A 22,603-nucleotide genomic window follows, 5' to 3' on the forward strand; every position below is an offset into this window, starting at 1 on the left:
AAAAGTTTAGTTTTTATGGCTTGGTATGCAAGTGGTGACTACAAACAGTTCTAGGTCAGGAAACACAGCAACAAGTTTTAAACCACAATGAAATGCTATTTTACTTACTGATATTTCTGTTAACACCTTGGTGTGGTCAACTCAGAAAATGAAGCCTAACACGGTGTTTTGGGGTTTTTTTCCCATATATGCCACACCACATCAAGAAAACCAGCAAAAAGCCTGCCTAACTCTGCCTCCTGACTCAAGCCTTTGAGTTCAAATTTTTACCAATAATCTTGGACCAAAAAGTTCTTTCATATCAACAAGACAACACCTCTTTTGAAAAAGCTCAAAATGAGCTGAAGGTTCAGCTCAATTTAGTAAAAAACCCTCTTGTTCAGGATTGACAGAGCTAATTGAAAGCTAACTTACCTTCTCACACAATATTCTCACTTACCACCTAAGTTAGTAATGAAATAAAAATCACACTGATGTCTTGGAGAGTTTTACAAAATTAATTTACATCCACAGAACAGCAGTAACCAACATCTAATGCTTTCTAATCACTCAATTCTCTGTGCTATCTTCAGTAAACCCGTGGGTATTAATCCCAATAACAACTGCCAAATGCCACACTGGGCTACTACTCTGTCACCACTTCCCCTGCAATTTCACCAGGAAGACACAGAGTTTTCTCTTTTCAGTGTAAGCAGCCCACAGGAGCAGCCCCAGAGGTCTGGGCTCAAGGGAGAACCTCGGGATTACTCTAGATAAACAACACTGGAAATCAGCAGAACTTGAGCTGCAACATGACACCTGAGAGAAGTGCTGAGCTCATTCATGACTATGTGAGAGTCTTAGGAGGATGCTCATTATTAAACCAACAGACAGTAAATATTAGAAAAGCAAAGTTTCTCTAACCTTGAGAAAGCAGAGTTAACAAACTGACAGAATAATAAGGATGAAAAGCAGAGTGGTGCAGAATGGAAAAAACAGTCCAAACTAGAAAAGAGACATAGAAAGGAAAGCAAACATACAAAAAAGATTAGTAGAGTTGCAAATAAAGCAATTACGTTTTAAAAACAGAATGTAAAAACAAATTAGATACCAGTTACAGAAACTCAAAAAAGTAATGTCAAATTTTGAGTTTCATTTTTCCATGTGTGAATTTTTCATTCTGTTTAAGAAAGTTGCAGAATTAGGTCAATGTATTGCACAACCAAGAAAAGGTAACTCACATCAGACTTCATGATGTGTAAAACACATCAGAATTTGTGATGACCTCAACCATTCTGACAGCTACAAATTGAACTGCTGAGGTACAGCTAACTGCTGGATTAAGATAGATGGCAACCAACAGACTATGGAGATATCTGAACTATCTGTGGGGTATAAAATGGGGGAGCATTTACTTTTAAAACTTTAAATAACTCTAAACTATTAGTTCACTTGTTTCCAAGCTTATTAAAGAAGATTGATGTAAAAAAGGTAATTGAACACATTAGGAGAAAAGCACTGAACTTGTGCATGTCACTTCAGATGGAAACTCAAATTTCTTTAAAACGGCAGCAGAAGGATTATTCTTTCAAAACAGAAGATAATGCTTTCCCAACATAAGATCTCTCTGCTTGGTTGGCAGGTGTAATAAATGGCAGCTTCATTTTGAAATGTGGATGGAAGTAATTGTCATTTCTTTGCACCTAAGATTTGTTTTCCTCCTGATATTATGATAAATATAAGGTATTCCAGCACTTGAGGTTGCTTCTTGCATAGCCTTTGAAATTAACATTATTTGTTTGAGATGTACACCAAAAATGCCAAACTCATCCTTACCTTCTGTAAACTGACACCTCTGTCTGAAGGTGGAATCATCTCTGGAGTCAGAGCCTGAGGAGGATCAATGCCCTTTGTTAACTTCTGATTAATTAAATGGAAAGCCAAAGCAAACTGTTCCTTTGAAAGCTTCCCACAGTCCTTGGTGTCACAGAGAGCCCTGCACAGAGATGCACATGAAATGTAAAAAAGCTTCATTTCTCCAAGTACAGCCCTATTTAGTGTAGTCATTTACAAATGTGAAAATTGCTAGGGTGTATCTCCTCTTTTAAAGCAAAACTATAGGCATAGGAAACATCACTCAAACACACACAGCCACTTTCACTTTGCTTGTTGAGGCCCACAGCTGTGCTCTGGTGAAAAGCACAATCTGGGCTGTAGGTCACTAGCAACACCTTCAGAACCAACACAAGTTTATTTACATTTTTCTAAATTAGCAGTTGTGTTAACCATAACTTGGTGGGAAAAAAAAAAGTTGTTCCTATCAGTGTGCCCAGCAACAGCTCATAGCACAAAAAGAACTAAAAAGCATTGAGTGCAATGAAGGCATTTCTGTAATGCATAATGCCAAATGAAAGCATAGCTGTAGGGAAAGACATGCTGTAGAATGAGATGGGACATAAATCTTGCATGCTAACAATTTTATAGAAACAATTCCCTTTCCCAGTACATGAGTAGGATCAGTGATCAGATACTTGTGATGATGTGATGTCTTAAATACACAGGGATAGATGAAGTGCAGCATTTGTAACAATCTGTGTTCAGGCATAAAACTGATTTCCACACATTTCTGACCCAGAGCAGAAGCAAGTAAATTATCCCTGATTGTTATACAAAGGCCATGCTATTATATACAGACATGTCACTTTCAGAAATGCCAGCACAGCAAGAAGTGAGAACTATGCCATCATCTACACAGCTGTCACAGGGAAAAAACCTACCAGATATGTGCAAGGAGAGCAGAAGGCAGTCCTGTTTTCAAGAATAGTTCTCTGGCTTCCACACCTGACACAAATCCATCCATGTCCTTGTCAGTTTTCACAAAGATCTCATCGTACTTAATTTTGTCTGCAGGCGACACAACCCACTGAAGGGGGGTGAGGATGGAAGGGAAAAAACCAAAACCACAACACTAAGACACAGGCAAGTTCTGTTTCCAGTTCAGACTTACATAATTCAAGGACTACAGCACACACTTCAAAAAAGTGATACTGGTGCCTAGTTTATAAACCTTTTTATAAACTGGTTTTATAAACCAGTTTTATCCTCCTAAACAGACATGCAGAGATCCTCAAGCAACTGCAAAAAGTAGAAGCATTTCCCTCAGGAAAGCAGCCAGGCTGCTTGGTGCTGCTCTGCCCCTTTGCCTGTGCAACAAAGGCATTCCTTGGAGGCTGGATCTCCTCCCTCATCACTGTGCTCAGTCACAGTCCTGCTCTCTGGCTCTACCCATTTTATTCCCCTTTACACAGCTGAGAAGCTTTAGCTGGAGGGCCAGAGAGCTGCTCAAGCCCAGGCTGTTAATAGCTGGGCACATTCTAAATTGAAGAATTGACATCTGAACAAGGTAAAGATGGGATTTAGAGCCACTTCTGTTACTTGAGCAATTTTTCAAAACATTCAGCTAATATAAAGATGTCTGGGGTTTTCTGAGTGAGAGCAGCTTCAAGTGCATGTATGGATGCTAATTAATTTCAGTGCACACAGACAATTAACAGATGACTCCCAAATGGTGCTGTACACAAACTCACCCAGAATGGCACTGCTTTGCAATACATACAGCAAGACTTACCCTCAGGGCAAGGAAATTTCCAGGTTAAAACCTTGACACCTCCAAAATGAAAATGCCAGTTTCTTACTGATTATTCAAATAAGGGTACTCAAATATCCAAGCTGCATCAGATGCATTAAGTACCACAGTTCTTACCCTAAATACCCTTATCAATGTTTTTTCTTATTTTGAATAGAACAAGTTATATATAAGCTACTTGGAAAGATATTTCCCAGCTTTTGGACTGTAAAATGATGAGGAGGAAATAAGATGTCTGGGGAGGGTAAGAAGCATCAAGTTGCCTAATAATCACAATCAGAACAAAAATCAAATCTCCTGAGACTACGTGGATGTGCTGGACCTTTTGTTTCCTTTTCCCATTGCCTGCATTTATCTATTCCTTTTAATTCATATCTTCTCCAGACTGTCCACATGCACACACATACATGACTGCCACAATCTGTTTCAAGGTGTCTATATTCCAATCAGTCTTCATCCAGAAAACTTGTGCTCTACAGATGTGTACCTGGACCACTATTTTTTTTTTTGAGCTTGAAATAATTTGTTCTAAAAACTATTTTGTTCTTCAAAATCTAAACATTATTTTTTTATCTAATTGTTTATATCTGAAGACATCTAGGAAAAGTTAAACAAGATAAATTTTACACCTTTCCATCTGGTCTTCCCATCAGCCTCCTAAAACCAAGCAGCTGGGCAAGAAGCAAATTAAAAACTTGTATCAAGTCTCTTCATACAGGCAGTCTCTAAACCACAGCATTAAGAGCAGAAATTTTCCAATCCCCAGTAATTTCATGACTGTACCTGTGTTAATGGTGTTTTGGCAGCTAAAATGCCCACAGGTGGCAAGGACTGATGAGGCTCTTTGGTTGAAGATGGTATTAATGGCATTGCTCCTGGAACACTGAGAGGTTTTCTCTTGGATGGTGGCACCAAAGCTGCAGGCAAGGACATTGGCACTGGTTCTTTCTCCAAAGCACAGTATACCAAAAACATGGCCTGAACAAGAAAAAAAAAGGTGTGTGGATATAAATATATTAGAAATATATATACATATATATAAAGAGACTAAAGAATTAATTAACAAATAACTTTGTAGCATTCTTTCATTATGTTTCCCCTTCACAAGCCCCTCAATTGATAGAGCTCATTGCCTTCTAAATTGTGCTTTTCATTACCACTTTCTTTTGAGGGTCAGTGCTTAGCAAGTGAAGCTCAGTATCTTTTAGAACATTAAAATAATTTTCCAAGCTTGTGCCATTACTTGTGGAACTTTATTTGAGAGAAGACTTCAAACACTTTAATTTATCACCATTTTCCCAGAAATTGCTCCACTTAGCATTTAATTCTTTTGTTGTGGCCATCTCTAATTTAACACTTCTTACATTATTTCACCAGTCCTAACTTTAATAGTGTTAAAATTCTAACTTACTACAAACTTTCCTCAAGGATACCTTGAGGCATTCAAGCTCTATAAATACTGAAGGTTAAGGTAAAACTCAGTGCAAACACTGAAGTGTCTCATGGGACAGCAGATCTCAGGTGTAAGTTTTTAATGGCTCATCTAACCCACAAAGAAAGTTACTGCTGTGTACTGAGACACATTCAACAAACTGACAGAAACATTAAACAGCACTAAAACTTGATTAAAGACTCTGAATAAAGACAATAAATGAAGCATACAGTCAGAAATTAATACTAAGGCATCTATTTTAAACCCTGCCACCAGGCTTTCAAAATCCCAAGAGGCAGAAGATACTTACAACTGCAAACTCATCTCGATCCAGCATTCCATCACGGTCAATATCACTCAATTCCCACACCTACCAATAAAAAGCAGAATATAGGGATTTTGACTAAGCTGCAGCAGTTTCCTACTTAAAACCTCATAAAAAACAAATATGAGAACAGCCTCCCCCCACCATATCTCAAGTTCTATTAACAACATTAGTTTGCAGTGAGCAATGTAAATTCACATAAACCACACAAAAGCAGAGAGCTTCTTAAGCTGGAGACAGAGGCACCCTGCCCTGACCCAAGTGTTAAAGAATACACATAACTGATAAACTGCAGCTGGAGGTGATCTACCCAAATAGCAAAAGAAATTTTATTTTTCCATTCAAAAGCCGCTCTCCACAAAATCTAATTCAAAAGTTAGGCTCATTACTACAAATCTTCAATTTGAAAAACAGCATGGGTATTACTTGTGAACTAACAATTAAGAAGAAAGATATTCTTACTCGTCCTAAGATATCCACTGGCAGTTTTGAGTTGAGGAGCACAGGTTTCACTTTATCCCCTGACAACAGTCCATTCACTGGATTTAGGCTGTCAAAAATGGAATCATACTTGACCTTGTCTTCCAGCTGCAGGGGCAGAAGAAAAATATTACTTATGCAAACAGTCACATTCATAGCCTAAGAAGCAGAAGTTCTTTCAAAAGTGCTAACTTTTTTTAATAAAGACACATTGCAATTCCTGATGCTTATAAGAAAACATCAAAAAGATACTATTTTTAAGTCAGAGACTCATCAAAACCCTGTGAGATTTCTTCTTCAATTATTTTCATGGCTTCATGTAAGAACCTTCTTTTTTTCCTTTATTTTAAATTTCTAAACATGAAGAGATTTCCCAAGAGTCAAGTGTTCTTATTAAATTAGATCTATTAGCCCAATTACAAATTTGACAGGAATGGTAACTATCATACTTTAGAAATGTAGCATTAGATTTTTCTAAGAAAGACAGGTTTTCCTGCAAACCAGATAACAGTTCTAGGTAACAACTAACATTCAGTTTACCTTTACAGCCCATGGTAGATCACTTGATGCTGTTCCACTGAGTAGCAAAGGACTACTAGTATCAGTCTAAGGAAAAACAAGGCAAAAAAACCACCAGACACATTAAAAGAGACATGATTCTGACTTTGCAAAACCACCCCCTTATTTCAGAAGCTGCTTCTCAAAAGCCAGAACTGCATTTTAGTCATTCATACCAAAATTTAGAGAAAAAAAATTTAAAATGTTTATTCCTAATAGAACAAATACCACATATCTTCAAATTAAACACAATTTTATATTCAAATTCCCACTAAAACATGTAGCAGCTTATTCCATGTTGCTTGATTTTTTCCCTGTTGTAGGGCCCCATTGCCCTACAACATCACCCTCTGAAGTGTTTGGTATTTACACCAAACCTTCCTAATTTTTCACTTAAAAGCAGTTCTTAATAATATGTTCAATTAAAAATGAAATCTTACAAATCTTGGTGGAGGAACAGGCAAGTTAAGACTACTCAGGGAAACATCCAATCCATTCTGTGCACAGGCTACAAGTCGCAGAGCCACAAAGAATTCCTACAGGGGAAAAAAAAAAGAAATTTTGAAGGGTTTATAAAATGAAAATAGATATGAAAATATATATTATATATAAAAATATAATTTTAGAAGATAGTAAAATTTCAGAAGAATTAAGAGCTATTCTAGTACTATTATATATATGAAAAGTTGCACATGGCTTCAAAGGGAGTCAGAAAGTGACAGAAGGCAGCAGTCAGCAAATGCTGGGTAGGACAGTAGGACAAAGTTTGCAATTAATTTTCCAAGAATTTGGTAACTTTCTGGCCAGTATAGTCAGTTCTCAGCACTCAGTTCTTCTATAACAGAACAGTGAAAATTTGAAGTGTAATTGCAGCTGTTTATCTTGGAGGAAGTGAGCTGATCCCACAGATGGTTAATGGAGCAGAAAAAACCAGAAAAATGAACCAAAAGAAGCCCAAAAAACCCCAAAACTGTTTGGTACACAGTTACAACCTCCTCCTCTTCCTACCATGGGAAGAAGCCGTTCCCTTTCCACAGACTGTTATTTATATTTCAAATCAAACAACACACATTACAACTTCTGGCAGTACCACTGAGATGTAAATTTTGTCCCCACACTGCTCATTGCCACAGCTCCAAAGGAAGGAAGGACAGCTCCAAACAGAATGTACCAATGTCAAGTCCACCAAACTTAAAGTAATAATAATTTTGAAGATTTTACAAGAATTTTAATTTCTGCATTGTTTCCTACAAGACTATGAGGAAAAAGTCACCTTCTTCATAAATGCAGTACATGAAACCTTAAATTACTTCTCAGCAAACTGCACAGCTACACATCAGCCCATTTTGCAACCTGGAGAAAAGCTGATGAGGCAGCTGAAGGCTGTTTAATTTATTGTAGTTTCCACTCAAACGTGAATTACATAGCCAGTCAAAATTAGGAAAAATCTGTTGGAAAAACTGCTTTCCTGAACCAAGAATTTCCAACTTTCATCTTGTTTCAAGGCTGGGTAATAGTTAGAGTCATATACCACATAAATAAATCATACCTGTTTGTTCAGGATACCTTTGCCATCAGTATCAGCTAGGTCCCAAATCTGAAACATAAAAATAAGGAAGGGTTCACAGTATTTCAGAGGAAGCTGGCAAGTCCTCCCTCCGTTTATAATGGACTCTTGGAGGAAAGTTCAAGTCTTAACTTTCATGATAGCACTTAATTGTGATGACAAATTTAAATATTGCAATAATTCCCATGACTGGATAGAAACTATTGGAACTATTGGATAGAGCAACTGAAAACACATTAGGGAAGATCATGTATCCTGTAGTACTAGTAAGTATTTTAATTAAAACAGGATACTATCTGAAGCAAGAAGACAGGATAATTAAATAAATTAAAGAATTGCCATTAAATACCTTTCCAAGTACCAAATCTGTCAATCCAGACTTTTTCAAGAAAACAGCTGCATCAGAAGCTAATACTCTTCCAGCATTAGCAGAATCAACCTGGGGGAGAAAAAAATCCTCACATGACAAACTGACTTTTGAATTGATGCCATCTCTTTATACAGGCTCTCAAAAAGCTACTGAAGAGGAATGCTCAAGTTAACAGTCACTTTGAGGACAGTCTTTTGAACCTATCTCATTAGCCCCTCTTAATCACAGGCTTTTCTTCTTGATGCCATCAAAACATGTAATTTTTAAGAACAGAGAATTCCAGGGTTTGATTACATTTCATTGTCCAGCTCTGCATTTGTTACTGTTAGGGTTTGAAAAAGAAAGCTCTGCTTTGAAGACACCTTTACCACCACAGCAGAAGGAAATACTCCCTAAAGTGAAATTTATTTACACAGTGAAGAAGTTGGTGATATTGGCAGAATACCAAGCAGCACGCATTTCTCCCTGGATCAATAGAGAGATCATTATTCAAGCTCTTAAGAGGAAATTTCAAGTGGGAAAAGAAAAAGGAAAACTTACATCACCTGCATGGTGATGGTAAGGGCAAGGGAAAGAGAGGAAAAGGCGACAGTCCTTGAGAGCCTAAAGAAAAGGATTCTTAAAAAGGGCACAGTATGAAAAATAGAACTAAAGCCATCTTCAGTCAATTCAGACTGTCAGCCTTACTACACCCCACAGGTAGGGTGATGATGATGACAACTGCACCATTTCCAGTCTCACAGCTTTGTGATTAAACAAAGGCCACATTCAATATTGTGTTTGGAACACAAGACCAAGTGCCCAAGTTCACAGCTGCAGCACACACAAGGTGCTCAAAGCTAACAGCTTCCCAGGATGGGATTAGAGCTGGCTCCTGAAAGACTGTGGGGAATTTATCATTTGGAAGGAATGCTGCAGCAGGTGTCTGTACATACTTCTGAAAGGGAACAAAACACTCCGAAATCCCTAAATTGTAATTTAATATGAAAGTGAAAACAACTATTGTTTTTAACATAACCAGTATGATTTTAATTAGGAGAGGGCTTTTCCTGTAACTGAGGATGCCCTGGTCAGAGCAATAAGGCTGATACACTACAGTCCAGCAGTTGGGCTAATTGAGTTTTGGGAGAGTTGCTCATCTATAGGCACAAAGCTGCCAAGACAGAGCATCAAATTTTAAATTGTGGATTCGACCTTGCATGTAACACAACAATCTTGGCATCCACTCAGAAAACCTCCAGCCTAGCACTCCTCCTTCAAGCAAGTCAAAGAACACCACAGTATCAGCTGTGCTTACTTTTTAGTTCCCCAAGCCAGAGGAAGGTGACTTTAAGGGATTTAAGCAGGATTCTTATTTAACCCAATACTGATACTAGTTTCTTTTCATACAATTAATTATCAAAACCTTAGTAACTATTTTTTAAAGGGCTGATTTCAATTTTGCTAAAAATTACTGAGTCTTGAATGCTGAGGTGGGGTTACTTATGTTTGGTTGTTGCACTGGGATGATTGCTGGTGTTTGTCAGTTATACACCAGCTTGGCAGAGCTTTTCCCCTGATGTGTAAGAAGCAGTTTCCACAGCTGCATCAGCCAATAACCCCTTGTTACAGCCTGTCTCCTGTAGGACCAGGAATTACCAAAAGTTACAGACATCTATCTGATTTGATTAGGGCAGAAGGTTACAGTGAGAAGTGCTTCAGTTCAGGACTCATCAAGAATTCAGCACTGCTTCCCTGCTGCACTGCATCATGTGATTAAGTAATTTCCTAGTGCTTTATGACAGGTATTTAAGTTTATCCTTTAACCTCACCCTGCTTTGAGTCAGTCACAAAAGGTTAAACAGAAAAATATTTATTTGAAAGAAAAGAGTGCCTACTGAAAGGCTGAGGTTCCAATCTCATTCTAAGTACAAAGGGCAGGATTTACACCCATTTCACAACACACCTTTTGCCAGATGAATTCCTTTAAGTTTGAGATAGAATTGGAAGTGTACTCAGCATCAGAGCTGTTCCAGGTGATGAATTTATTCATATAAAAGCACACTCCACCAGCACCATAAGACAAAGTGGGAAACGTCTCTCTGAATTTCTGTTCTGAAATCTGACATCTCCTTATCTGAGGAATGGAAGGGAAAAGTTCCCTAGTGGAACTGAAAGTCTTCAGACACATTTGAAAGCTCCTCTTTAGGAAAAATCCTTGCAGCAAAGAGTTCATCTGAGCAAGTCAGAAAAATAATCCTCTGGAAAACAAATCCACTGGCACCACTTCACTAACAGTAACATCATGTTTAAGGAATCCCTGTTCCTGTTACACTACTGAAACCACTGGACAACAAACAGTGCTCTAGTTTCACTAGGCTATGTATTCCAACACATGGAAGAACTGACTTAGCCACCAGTATCACATTTGTGCTTCAATTAATTTCCTTTATCAGAGTTTGTGCTCCACACTTCAGTGGCTGAGCAATTGCAGTCAGGAGAAGAGACAGGCAGATGGCAAAGGTGGTACCTGACAGTGAGAGTCAGGACTCAGCTGGCAACCACAATGTGCAGAACAATCAGTTCCCAGCCTTTTCTTGTGCTCTTATAATGATATTTCATTACAAGGGACTCTCCAAAGGCTTTTAATCCAATGCCTAGAGATAAGCACACAGTGGATTTGTCCATCTGAAGGAAACTTTCTGAGGGTGATACTATCTCCTTCAGCCACCCAGAGCCATCTGAACTTTGATCAAGGTAAACCCTCTCTTCTTCTTTAGCAATTTCCAATCTGCTCCTCTCCTGCAGTGGAGAAAATCCCTTATTGAAGTACAATGGCAAGCTCAGACTTCAGGCATCACAGCTGATACACTTGAACTGCTGTTTTTTTAATTTGATAATAGGACTAATCCTCTAGCACAATCCAAAAATAGGGCATGGATAGAAATCATGGCCTGGTCCCTTCCCCAGCACATAAGTTTACATTCTGATGTTGACACACAAAAGAAACTCTTAAATAAGGAGGTCATATACACCATAACCTGTCTTAGAGGAACATTACCCGTTGCACAAAGGAAAAAAAAAACTGTTTTTCACAGGGTTCATCAATTACTCATCAGGTGTATTACAAAACAAAATTATTTTTAATTGTTTTATACAGACAAGTAGTTTAGCTTGCTTGAAAGTTCTTACAATACATTTGTATAATAAAGTACATTATGCACATGACAGAAAATACTGTTATTACAGAATAGGTGAAACAGCTATTTTTAAAAGAAGTTGCACTTATAGGAATCAAGACATCTTGGTGTCAAAATATAGAAGACAAGTGATAAATAAAATTTATATTCTTATATTTTATTTATATTTTTTATTTTTGCGTCATGAAGTCAAAAGATTTGCATTTGTTGAGTGAAGCTGCAAGAATTACAGGCACTCTTTTTGCATTCAGTGGCCTTTTATCAAAATTTCACTCCTTACAACATCCTGTGATTAACTCTGGGGATATTCTGAGTGAGAATCAAATTTTACATTATGATGAGCTACAAATGCAAGAAATTAAACTTCACTCGTAAAAAGTAACCAAGAACATATCAATACAGCATTTTTAAAGAATTTACTCCATCCCAAGACCTCACCTAGAAAACTCAAGTGATGCATGTCATACACACCTGGTAGTTCCCTAGAAAATAAGGGTCATCTTACAATCAATATTAAATTTATACTGATAGAGCTCAGACCTATGTGTTAGCTACTATAAAAATATATTTAAAAGCATGATAATTTTTCTTGAACTTTAATTGTTTACACACTAAAGTGTGTAAACAAAGTTCAAGAAAAAACTCAGTTGATAAACTGAGTTGATCAAGATAAACTCAGTTGATCAGACTGAGTCCATAGCAAAAGAGTATCAATTCTTTAAAATCCAAATGAGGTCTGTTCTTTCAGAATATACATACCTGTCGATAGAATTTCTCATACACAGGATTTGCACTCGACAGCTGTAAAAGAGACACAGAGAGAAAATGAGCCCTGGAGATCCATATTTCAATTTCCCTCTCCCTGGACAAATAAAGATATAAAACACACTCCACTGGTCTTCAAAGAAGCATTAAGGATTTATTCCATACAATGATGAGGAACTAGGACAGCTCTTCACGCTGTAACTTTTAGAAGACTGACTTCTTGTTTTGCAGTCACTGACACCACCCCAGCTCAGATTTCCCTCAGCCAGGTCACAGGTGAGGCTGTGTGAAACAGGAACTCTGAGGCAACATTGCCCAGGGGCAAAAGCAGAAACCTGAAACGACCCAGCCTAGGAAGTGCTCTCTAATATTACAGCACAAAGCAATATAATTTTATTTCACTGTCCTCTGCATCATTCTTTAGAATTTAGTGTCATATGCAACCAGTCTGTAAAATTTTCAGTTACCCAAATTAATCCCTGCATTCAAAACTAAACCCACAGCAACAGTACCACATTAAAATAGAATAATATTCTAACTTTGGGTTCTGTAACTTGAACCCTTGTTGGGGATAATTTCTGCCTTCATTCCACTGCCCTCTACCAGACATTCAGGGCTCACCTAAAGATAAGTGGACAAGGATAAAACAGCTTCTTTGGAAAAGGTTGTGTCTTTATTTTTAAATTATTCTTAGAAACTCAGGAAAAAAAATCTAAGACCTAATCTCTTGGCCTCCACTAAATATCCTTGCCCAACACACCGTCAAAAAAGTGAAGTGTTAGGGTTACCTCTCTTCCCCAATATAAAAACAGGGACAAAATCAGATCCTGTTTTCATTAAGTGCATGCTGCCTAAACCAAAGGCATTTATGCAGAGGTTAACCCTACAATTCAGAGTGTGTTGCCCTCACAAACCCTGTGGGAACAATTGAGCATATACAAGCTAATTACACAATACTTACTAAAAAAGCCCAGAGCACTTAACTTCAAATATCATCCAAAAGCAGAGTTCTCCCCCTTAAGAAAAATATAATGTCAAACCCCAGGATTTGCAGACCTTTGTACAAACAGAATCCAACAAAGTAGCTTCCCTGGATTTAAAATTTAGATGCGCAAATGGAAATATGGAAACCAACAGCATCATGGATGTTGTCAATCACATCTTTGTAAAAACCTTTACTACAGATTGTGTAAATGGTTGACAATTAAATAACATCCATTTTCCTACAGCAACAGCTGCTCTTTTGGTTGAGTATTCCATGTTCATAGGTGCACATTATAAGAAAACTACACTAAGAGAAGATGTTTGGTGGAAATTAATTTAGTGTGATCTTGTGCAATTACAGAAAGTGAGCAGCATCACCAGAACATCCTAAAAGACAAATTATTGAGTACAGCTAGAAATAACAGGAGAGCTTCCATTCAGAGCTTGTTCAGCAAATAAACTGCCCCAGAGACTCAGCTTTTCTAGCTGGTTTTTTGGTTTGTGTTTGGTGGTTTTTTGTGGGTTTTGTTGTTGCTGTTTGTTTTGGGTTTTTTGGTGTTTGGGGTGAGAGGGCAACAACAGGAACACATAGCTGGTAAGGTTTTATTTGACGGCTGGGAGGTGGGTGGGAAATACCTCTCCCACAGCCAGACATGAAAAATTACATATGCTGGGAAACCATCATTGGTATTCACTGCAATACCTCCATTTTTACAGCTTAACCTTGCTCTGACTTTGCTCTGGTACCCAAAGACTTTTATTATTTCAGCCATCAACTAAGCATGCAGTTACACATCCCTTAAAATAGCCTGACACAATATATTCAAGTTTTGCCAGCCCTCAGACTGCCACAACACCAATACAACAAACAACTTCCAGCAATCATTTTCCAGCACTCCACAGCACGCTGTATTTTCTTACCTAAACCTCACATGCTTTATTTACCTACTCAGACACACTTTGCACAGCAACGTACAGGGGTAGTTCTCCCAAATACTCAAGTATTTGACTTACTAAGTGTTACTTCATGAGAATGTAAAAGTCTAGGCACAGGACAGAACCAAAGCTGTGAGCAGAGAAGAAGAATGGAGCTGGGCAGCGCATCCGCTGGAACCATCGGTTCCTGTGCATCATCATCCCTCTTGCCCAATGTCACCCTTTGTTCAGCCAAATGTCTCCTTACTACAGCCAAACTGATCACTGTCACTCCTGGACAGGAAACATGTTCAAGTCCTGAAATGGAAACACTAAGTGCAAATAATCTTTTCATTCAGTACGTAAGAGTATGAGCCAATAATTCTTTACTTCATTAGTGCTTCCAATACTCATTTTAACATCAGTATGACTGCAGTAACTGGAATTTCCTGTGAATAGAAAAACAGTAGTAGAAAAGTTCTCAGACTATTTACTAGTAAAAGACTTGTTTTTCCTTCAAAGTTTACCCCACATTAAACCAACAAATGCAAATATAATCTAGGATATTCTTCTGGGATAAGAAAAAAAAATACAGTTCAACACCTTTCCAAGTGCTGCCTTAGAATTTACCTGGCAAAATTCTTTTTATGGGATTTGTAACAACCATTTGCAGAATAAATTCAGCTTGTTTTAAATGCAAAATATGGGAGGGAGAAAAGGTCAGATTCCACAGTGTATAAAAATAGACAGACATTATTATGGCTCCATGTCAAAGGTGATCACTTCATAAGGGTAATGTGTGTTGTAGTAATTACAACCTTTGATATAAACCTATGAACTTTAAAATGATAACCTAGGAAATAAAAAACACCTTCAGGGACATCCATCTTTTTCATCTTCTGTTGTCAATCAACCCCCATGTTTTCATGCCTCTGGCACATTCACATTTAGGTGTAGTAAGATACTATTATCAGCCTGTCCACCCCATCCAGCCACAACCTTCCTTCCAAAAAGGCTAAAAACAAACAAAAGCTGTCCATTGAGAAAAACAAAAGTAATTTCCCCTTCCAACCCCAATGAGCTATGAGGGGAGAAACAAGCTATTCTATCCTGATTAAAATCCAAAATACCATATTCTATCACAACACAAAGATCCAGGACTCATTTTAAGAGTTTCCAAAAGACACAATCTGACCTTAAATGTTCTTCCTGTAGTTAGCCAGCCAAAAAGCAGGTAAGCTCAAGGCAACCTGGTTTCCTTACAATGCCATTTCAAAACAATAATCAACTTCTCTCTTTTTCCTCTATTGCTTTATTGTCTTAGCTGAAGTGTTTCAGGGTAAAGCTTTCTACCACTTTCAATTATATAATCAGGATTACCTCCTACAGCAATAGCAAATGTAAAGAAAATATTTACTACAAATTTCTATAAAATTATTACCAAGTACTTAAAAATGGAGCACTTTCTTTCCCATTGAACAGCTGAAGCAGGCACGAGAACTGCTGTTTTCTCTCTGCAGAGATGTCTGTCACTGCATAATTAGAAATGGTTCCATTTAATTTTCAAATTGCTACAGAAAATCTCCACCATCTTCTAATCAGTACTGAACAAAGCCTGTGTAAAATGAAAGAGTAGCTGCACTGCCTTTTTAGAGGCAGCTTCTCTCTAACATGGTGCATGCAATACTAACCAAAAAAATTAGCTTCTATCTGCTTTAGGAGCAGCCAGTCCCCTCTATGTGCAGGTTAAAATATAGACATGCATACTCTGGTTTCTTCATCTGCAGGACAGAAAGAGGAACAACAGGTTCCTCATTCCACTAAAAATTAGAAACTCCGATCTTTATTTAACAATTTTGCTGATTCCTTAAAAAAAAAAAACACAACAACAAAAACACCAGAAGTTTGCCAGAGACCTCAAAATTTCTGGCTCTAGATTATACATAATATGTGCATTAGTATGAGGGTATCATTCATACTGCAAGTATTTGGATCCTGTGTATTCCAGTAACAAGACCTTAATCCTGGGAATGTGTGCACGAGACAGGAATCCCTCCAGCTGAGCCTCAGTGTAATAATCCATGTTTCCCTTCAACAACACAGCACAGCATTCTCAACTCTGCAACACAATGCTCAAGTCTAAAATGAGACTTGCAGCTAATGAGGATACAAATTGATATTACATGATTTTGTCTCATTCACCAAAGCAGCTTGTAACTGCTTCAAGACAATTACCACATTTGTCACAAAAAGCATTTCATCAGGAAGACAAACACAAAGTTATCTTCCTTTTCCTCCTGAGTACTTCTTTACAGTGCTTCCCTGAGCTGTGAGCTTCCCCTTCAATCACAGCCAGTTTACCAGAATAAGCCACAAATTCAATTTTCAAGAGCAACTAGAGGTACTGAACGTCCATATTAACCCATCTTTCAAGAAACACCTCTGCCCTATTCTCAACATCCCTTTTCCACAACTTCAGTTCTCTGTTCTTCCTCTCCTAAATTCCCCATATGAAATTGGTCTGATAAGCAACCATCCTTGGAAGGTCAAAACATACAACCTCTTATACTGGTTATAGCTTCATTTGATTTTTCCAACAACAGATGACAATCTGTGAGATCGGTCAGTTCCTTCTCATTGCTGTTGCTTGCTTGTTTCCAAACTAAAGGCAGCCACAACAAAACACTCCCGTGGTAGAAGTTCCCTTAGAAGTTCCACATTAAATTCACAGTCATGCTTGAGCGAACGCAAGTGGCAACAAGATGTTCCAGAATGGGTTCAAAATGGGGAGATAAAAAATACTTCAGATATTTACTACTAAAGGGAGAGAGGATGGGGAGATAATCAGTTTGTAGCCCTTGTTCAAGCATACTTGGTGCAATAAATTTCACTACAGCTACACAGTCCTGAAGTATTTTTACTAACCAATGAAGAGAATGCAATTAGTAATTTCAAATTACTGAAATTACGGCTTTGATATTCAAATAAAGGACGTGCAGCCCTCTCAGACATTGCAGCTGCAAAGTCATCTGAAAATACCCTCATCTCAGTTGGAAATACCCAACGTCCCAGCCATGCTAAAGTAGTGTCAGGCCAAACACAGGAAGGGGAACAGAAAATCGGACCCAGCAGTGAGTCTGAGTGCAGGTTCATGTGCCTCGTGTTCTCTGCATTCTGCTCTCTGTGCTGTGACCTGGAGCAGATCGCAGTGATCTGCACAACTTCACCGCTGCTCCCCGTAACTGATCTCGGTGCAGCCACCATGGAACTCCCCACCCCCACGCCCTCATTTCCACTTCCTCATGCTCTTCAACAGATTCTGAACACTTCAACACTTGTGAGGACTTTTTATAACCCAAAAATTCCACATGTTAGAACCTACATTGAAAAGGATTATCTTCAGGCTTGCTTGACTTCCTAAGATGATTCTTATGCAACACAAGAAGAAAAAACAAACAAGCCAAAAAAAGAAATACCCGCACAAATAGTCAACATACAGAAATATCTCCCTCAGTTTAACCACTGTTGTAAGCTGCAGCCACAATGGTTTTAAGGATACTGGCAATTTTTCTGCTTCTGTCAACATTATCACATTTGTATTTAGTCCCCCATCCATGTGACCAAAAAAAGTAAAGAAATTCTACAATGAAAGGATTACACAGCCTGTAAGCAATAATGTCTTGCTGTAGAACACACCAGAGCTGACACCCCACTGCTCTCCCCAAATCAGGAGACAGAGAAGCTCTGTGAAAAAACTTCTTTCCCTTCAGTAAGCAGATATTTAAAGCTTTGTCATTTACTTGAAGACTATTAAGAGACTCAGGCAATGCTAACTTAGCTATATTAATATAAAGCAAGCTTTCACAGAAAGTACTACACTTCATAACTCTAGACTCTTAAAGACACACTTGTTTTCTCCACATATTTGCTCACCTTTTCACTGCACTACCCCTTCTTTCCTTGAAATGGGTGATATTCTCAAAAGCAAGTAATTGCAAACTTGTGCAGCCTTGCTGCCAGCTTTTTGAGTTTACTTCCACGTGCTTAAGCTCATTTACCTGCCTTGCTTTCTGTAAATGTCACAACTGGCTATGAGACTGCAGCATCCCAAGTCACCAGGGTGAACCGACAGGCCCACCTCAGCCTTATGTCAGGTAGGAATGGGAATTTCTCATCTCACTGCTAAACGAAATTAAAAAGTAGCAAAAAGTGCCGTTCATTAGCTATCGCAGCTCTAGGGAATAAGACATGATCCTAATGGTACAGAATAACCTGTGTCAAGTGATTCCATTACTGTCAGGAAAAAATGCAAGCAACAAGGATTGAGGTGAAGTGAGCAGGAAACTGTGCCAGAGTCTCCAAGTTTTAGGGCCATCACCTGCACAGCTCTTCACTATAAGGCACCTGTATGGGCACTGTGTGACAACAGTGTCCCCACAGCACGGGGCCCACCAAAACCAAGGTAAAATGATACTGCAAGCAGTATCTGCGGAGACAGGTTGCTGTTGAAACAAGGAATTCGTCTGTCCCTCCCAGGGTCACATGCCCATGCTCTCGGTGCCCCGGAGAAGCCCTGGATGCCGGGTGTGCCCGCGGGGCTGGCAGCGGGCACGGACACCTTAACCCGGCGCTATCGCCTTTCAGCCCCTCCGCGAACACTCCCCGAGTCCGCCGCCCTCGGCGCTCCCGGGACGGGGCTCGCTGGGCTCCAGCCCGGCGCCCCGAGTTCCACACAGACAAAAGACGGACCGCGACCGCCGCCGGCGCAGCCCCGCCCGCCCAGGGCCGCTCCCCGGCCGGGGCTCCCCAGCCCCGGGCAGAGGCACCTGCGGCCGGGCGGGACCCGCTCCCCGCCCGCGGCTCACGGCGCGGGGCTGCCCGCCCGCCTCCCCTCGCTGCCGCTCTCCCTCCCGCAGGCACGGACACACCCCCGCCCCGCCGCCACCTGACAGCGGCGGGGCAGCGCTGCGGGGCGGCGGCGTCCGCACAAAGCGCGGGCCCCCGGGCAGCCCCGCGCAGAGCCCGGCCGTGCCTGCGGCGGGAGCGGGCGGCGGCGGCGCCAAGGCCGGGCCGGGCGGGGCGCGCAGCCCCTTACCTGTGCCAGGGAGAGGCGCGCGGCCATGCTGTTCCATGCCCCCGGCCGGGCCGCAGGAAGGACGCGCCGGGCCCCGCCACTCGCCGCACAACTTCGGCAACTTCCCCAGCCGGCCCCGGGCAAATCCCGGCACCGGATCCGCGCCCGCCCGCCGGACGGAGCCGGAGCCTCCCCCGCCGCCACACGGCAGCGCGACCGCGCGCAAAACCGGGCGCGGATTGCCGGAGCCGGAGCCCGCTCCGGGCAGCTGCAGCGAAAACCCGGAGCCGGAGTCCTTGGCCTGACACGGTGGCCGACATCCCCCACTGCCAGCTCCTGGCCTCTCCCTCACCTTCCCTGTTGGCCCCGCTTCTGCTGGAGATGCTTCCAGCATGGTGAATGGTTGCAGTCCTCCAGTCCAGTCATGACACAGGTGGGGGAAGTCCCATAACAGGAGATGATCCAGGTCTGGGCTCAGTTGCAACAGAATTGGGCACAAAGCCCAGAGGAAGCAGCGCGTGAGCCCAGCAGGATGTCCTGACCCGACGCATCCTCACAGCCCTGAGGAGCAGCCCTGGGCTCGGCCTCCTGCTTCCCTCCACTCACAGGAAATCAGATGCCTGTCCAGGCAACTCATGGTTGTAACACATCCTTCTGTCTCTCTGCTTGTACTCAGGGCAACAGTGGCCCTTCTGGGGCGGGTAACCAGAAGAAAGGGATGAGCAACCCTTATGGCAGGAGAAACTATGAGACATCACAGGCAATAAGATACAAAGGAGCAAGCTGGAGTGGGGAGTAAAGTGCACCACATTCTCCAAACCCATGGGAAACAATTGTGTACAGACTGGCTGAAAACAATACTTGTGTCACCACTCATTCTCCTGCTCCTCCTGTACCTGCTCACCTCCTCCACTGGCTTATTTCCACTCCTACTCTGAGCTCTGCAATACCTCAGCATACATCAATCACCAAGGGCTGAGAGAAAATGTTCCTATTTTTATACTTTACCTCAAGGTGGTTTAGGCACACATTTAAATTTGAAATATGCATTTGGACCAGTAAGAGGAAATTAGCTGAAGTCATACTTGATTACTGGAAAGCTTTCCCTACACGCTTTGTTTTCTTTATCTGTTCATAATTCTCTACCCCTCCGCATTGTTCTTGTCCTCCTCAGCTCAGTTGTGTGCTCGTGCCCCACCTCTGCATCCTGTCATTCCTCAGCTGGCAGTCATCCTGAGCCGCTAGTGCTCATCATCTCTCCTGGAACGTGGGATCCCTCCTTCCCACCTATTCCTTAATAAGGGTTTTAGAGAAGCTCTGCTTTACCAACCTGTTTCTCAGCCATTTTTTCAGCAAGAAAAAGAAGATATGGAGGGGAAGAATATAAAAAGCAAACAGAATAGATATAAAAATATTCACACCATTCACATACTCACTGTCACTTCTCTACTCCACCTCACACTTCTCCCATAAGCAAAATCCCTAGAAAACAGCACAGACTTTATATTTCTAGCTTGATTTTTTCTTCTTTGATTAAAATTGGAATTCTATCCCAGAATAATTAATACCTGGAAATTAAACCAGAAGATTGTAAAGCTACAGCTCTGTCTCCTGGAGAGAGCAGCATTTTTTGGAGGGATCCCCTTGGTAGGCATTTGGAGAGCCTGTGTTCCTGAGCTGCCATGAGCTCGTGTGGGTGCCCTTTGCGCTGTCAGTTGTTGCCTTCATCTCTCAGTCTTGCAGCTTGGCAGGGACTGGTGGCCTCTCAGGAGAGAGGTTACACCCAGGCTGATGTGTTCTCACTGCAAAGAGAAGGAAAATGCAAAACAGGGACCTGGGATCTGGCTCTGGAGTTGGAGGCTTGATGCCGAGAGCTGCTGTGAGCAGGATTTTGTGGGCAGGCTATCAGGCTCAGCAGTGCTCTTGCTGCTGTTCCCTTTCTCTCCTGGGTGTTGCATCAAGTATTTCCCACCAGGTTCAGGAAGAGAGCCGAGCTGCAGCAAGGCTCTGGAATAAGGGTGTTGAGTCAAGGGACTTGTGCAGGTCAGCCAGCAGAGCTGTGTCACCCCAGAGCACAATTAAAAGCCCCAAGTCCCCTCAGAACAGAACATTTGTCCAGTAGGCAGGTCTGCTCCAGCCGGTCTGCTCCTGAGGGCCTGACCTTCCTGAACCTTTGTGTTACAAAATAAACACAACAAACCCCCCATTTTACTCCCTCAGACTGTGAGGTGCACAGCAGTCTGCATGCAGAGAGCCTTTCCACAGTGTTGTCCAAAGCTGCTGTGGCAGACTCCAGGTTGCACCTGCAGCTCAGGAACAAGCAGGCAGTGCCAGGTACGTGGTTATGTACCTTCACCCTGGCTGGGCACACTCAGTCATCAAGCATGACCACTGTGTCCACAGTCAGAGGACAAGAATCGCTGAAGGTAACCACTGTGGCCTCTATAAATTAAAATAATAATGTGCTTCATATAATCAACACTGAGTTAGTGTGGTCAGGTAGATCTCTGCTGTTGTTGATCATTCTGTGCATCTCACAGACAAATTGTCCTGGATGCCTCCAACCACCTGAGTTGGAGCTCAACCAGCTCAGAGCCTCAGACATCTCTATAACAATCACAACAGCACTTGTCAGCCTGCTGATGGTGAATGATTGTACTGCAGATTTCCACAAATCTAGAATGACGGCTCCCAGAAGAAAAACAGCTCTCTGCTTCTCAGCTGGAATCGGGATGTCATCACCTGACATAGGATCACAAAACTGGACTTCATACTTACTTTCAGCCAAGAGAAAATCACAGCTACTAAGATTTACTCAAAGCTATTGGCAGGTTTGCAAAACAATGCCCTCCAATGACCTTCTTGGCTTAGCTGTGAGCAGCTCACCAGAGCTTGGCTAGGGTGGAAGAGCTCCTGAAATCTGGAACGGAGAGCTTTTCTCAATGTACCTCTCCTCTTATTTCCTCCTCAGTAGAAACCCCATTCTTCTGTCTCTCCCTTTGCTGACCCCATGGATCTTGACCTTTTGCAATATCTTCTGTGAATTGTGTAAGGAATGGTGGGATTCTGTGCTGGGTTTTCAGGAAAGCTTGTTAAGAACATAAGAAAGTCAAAAGATCAATGAACTGCAAGAACTTTAACAGTTTCATTTTATATCTTTTTGCATTCAACATGAATTCTCCTGCAGGAAATGTTTATTGGTAATCAGCTCTGTAAGAATTGCTATATGTTGATTTTTTTGTTGCAAGATCCTGTACTACAGTGCACTTTATGCCCAAAGGACATGGAAAATAGCATTAGCATGCTTTTATTTGTAAGTGTAATAGGAT

The 22,603-nt window shown here is 41.0% G+C and overlaps 1 protein-coding gene across 8 annotated transcripts in view; it reads right to left on the reverse strand.

Annotated features, from left to right (window-relative positions):
* The window catches only part of EPS15 (epidermal growth factor receptor pathway substrate 15), a 67,739-nt gene that overhangs the window by 27,816 nt on the left and 17,320 nt on the right, over nt 1-22,603 (reverse strand). For 3 of the 8 annotated variants that reach the window (XM_064428850.1, XM_064428841.1, XM_064428844.1), the window contains exons 1-12: nt 20,843-20,973; nt 20,711-20,756; nt 12,296-12,337; nt 8,337-8,426; nt 7,970-8,017; nt 6,861-6,956; nt 6,403-6,468; nt 5,845-5,970; nt 5,368-5,427; nt 4,409-4,603; nt 2,757-2,902; nt 1,816-1,975 (exon numbers count right to left, since the gene is read on the reverse strand). In XM_064428850.1, the coding sequence (XP_064284920.1) occupies nt 1,816-1,975; nt 2,757-2,902; nt 4,409-4,603; nt 5,368-5,427; nt 5,845-5,970; nt 6,403-6,468; nt 6,861-6,956; nt 7,970-8,017; nt 8,337-8,426; nt 12,296-12,337; nt 20,711-20,756; nt 20,843-20,958 (1,191 nt within the window). In that variant the 5' untranslated portion in view covers nt 20,959-20,973. Of the gene's footprint in view, nt 1-1,815; nt 1,976-2,756; nt 2,903-4,408; nt 4,604-5,367; nt 5,428-5,844; nt 5,971-6,402; nt 6,469-6,860; nt 6,957-7,969; nt 8,018-8,336; nt 8,427-8,902; nt 9,040-12,295; nt 12,338-19,295; nt 19,498-19,626; nt 19,684-20,710; nt 20,757-20,842; nt 20,974-22,603 lie in introns of those variants that run through there. The other 5 variants (XM_064428843.1, XM_064428842.1, XM_064428845.1 and 2 more) reach the window with 4 other exon arrangements.

This window comes from Passer domesticus, chromosome 7 (assembly GCF_036417665.1).
Source record: "Passer domesticus isolate bPasDom1 chromosome 7, bPasDom1.hap1, whole genome shotgun sequence".
Lineage (NCBI taxonomy): Eukaryota > Metazoa > Chordata > Aves > Passeriformes > Passeridae > Passer > Passer domesticus.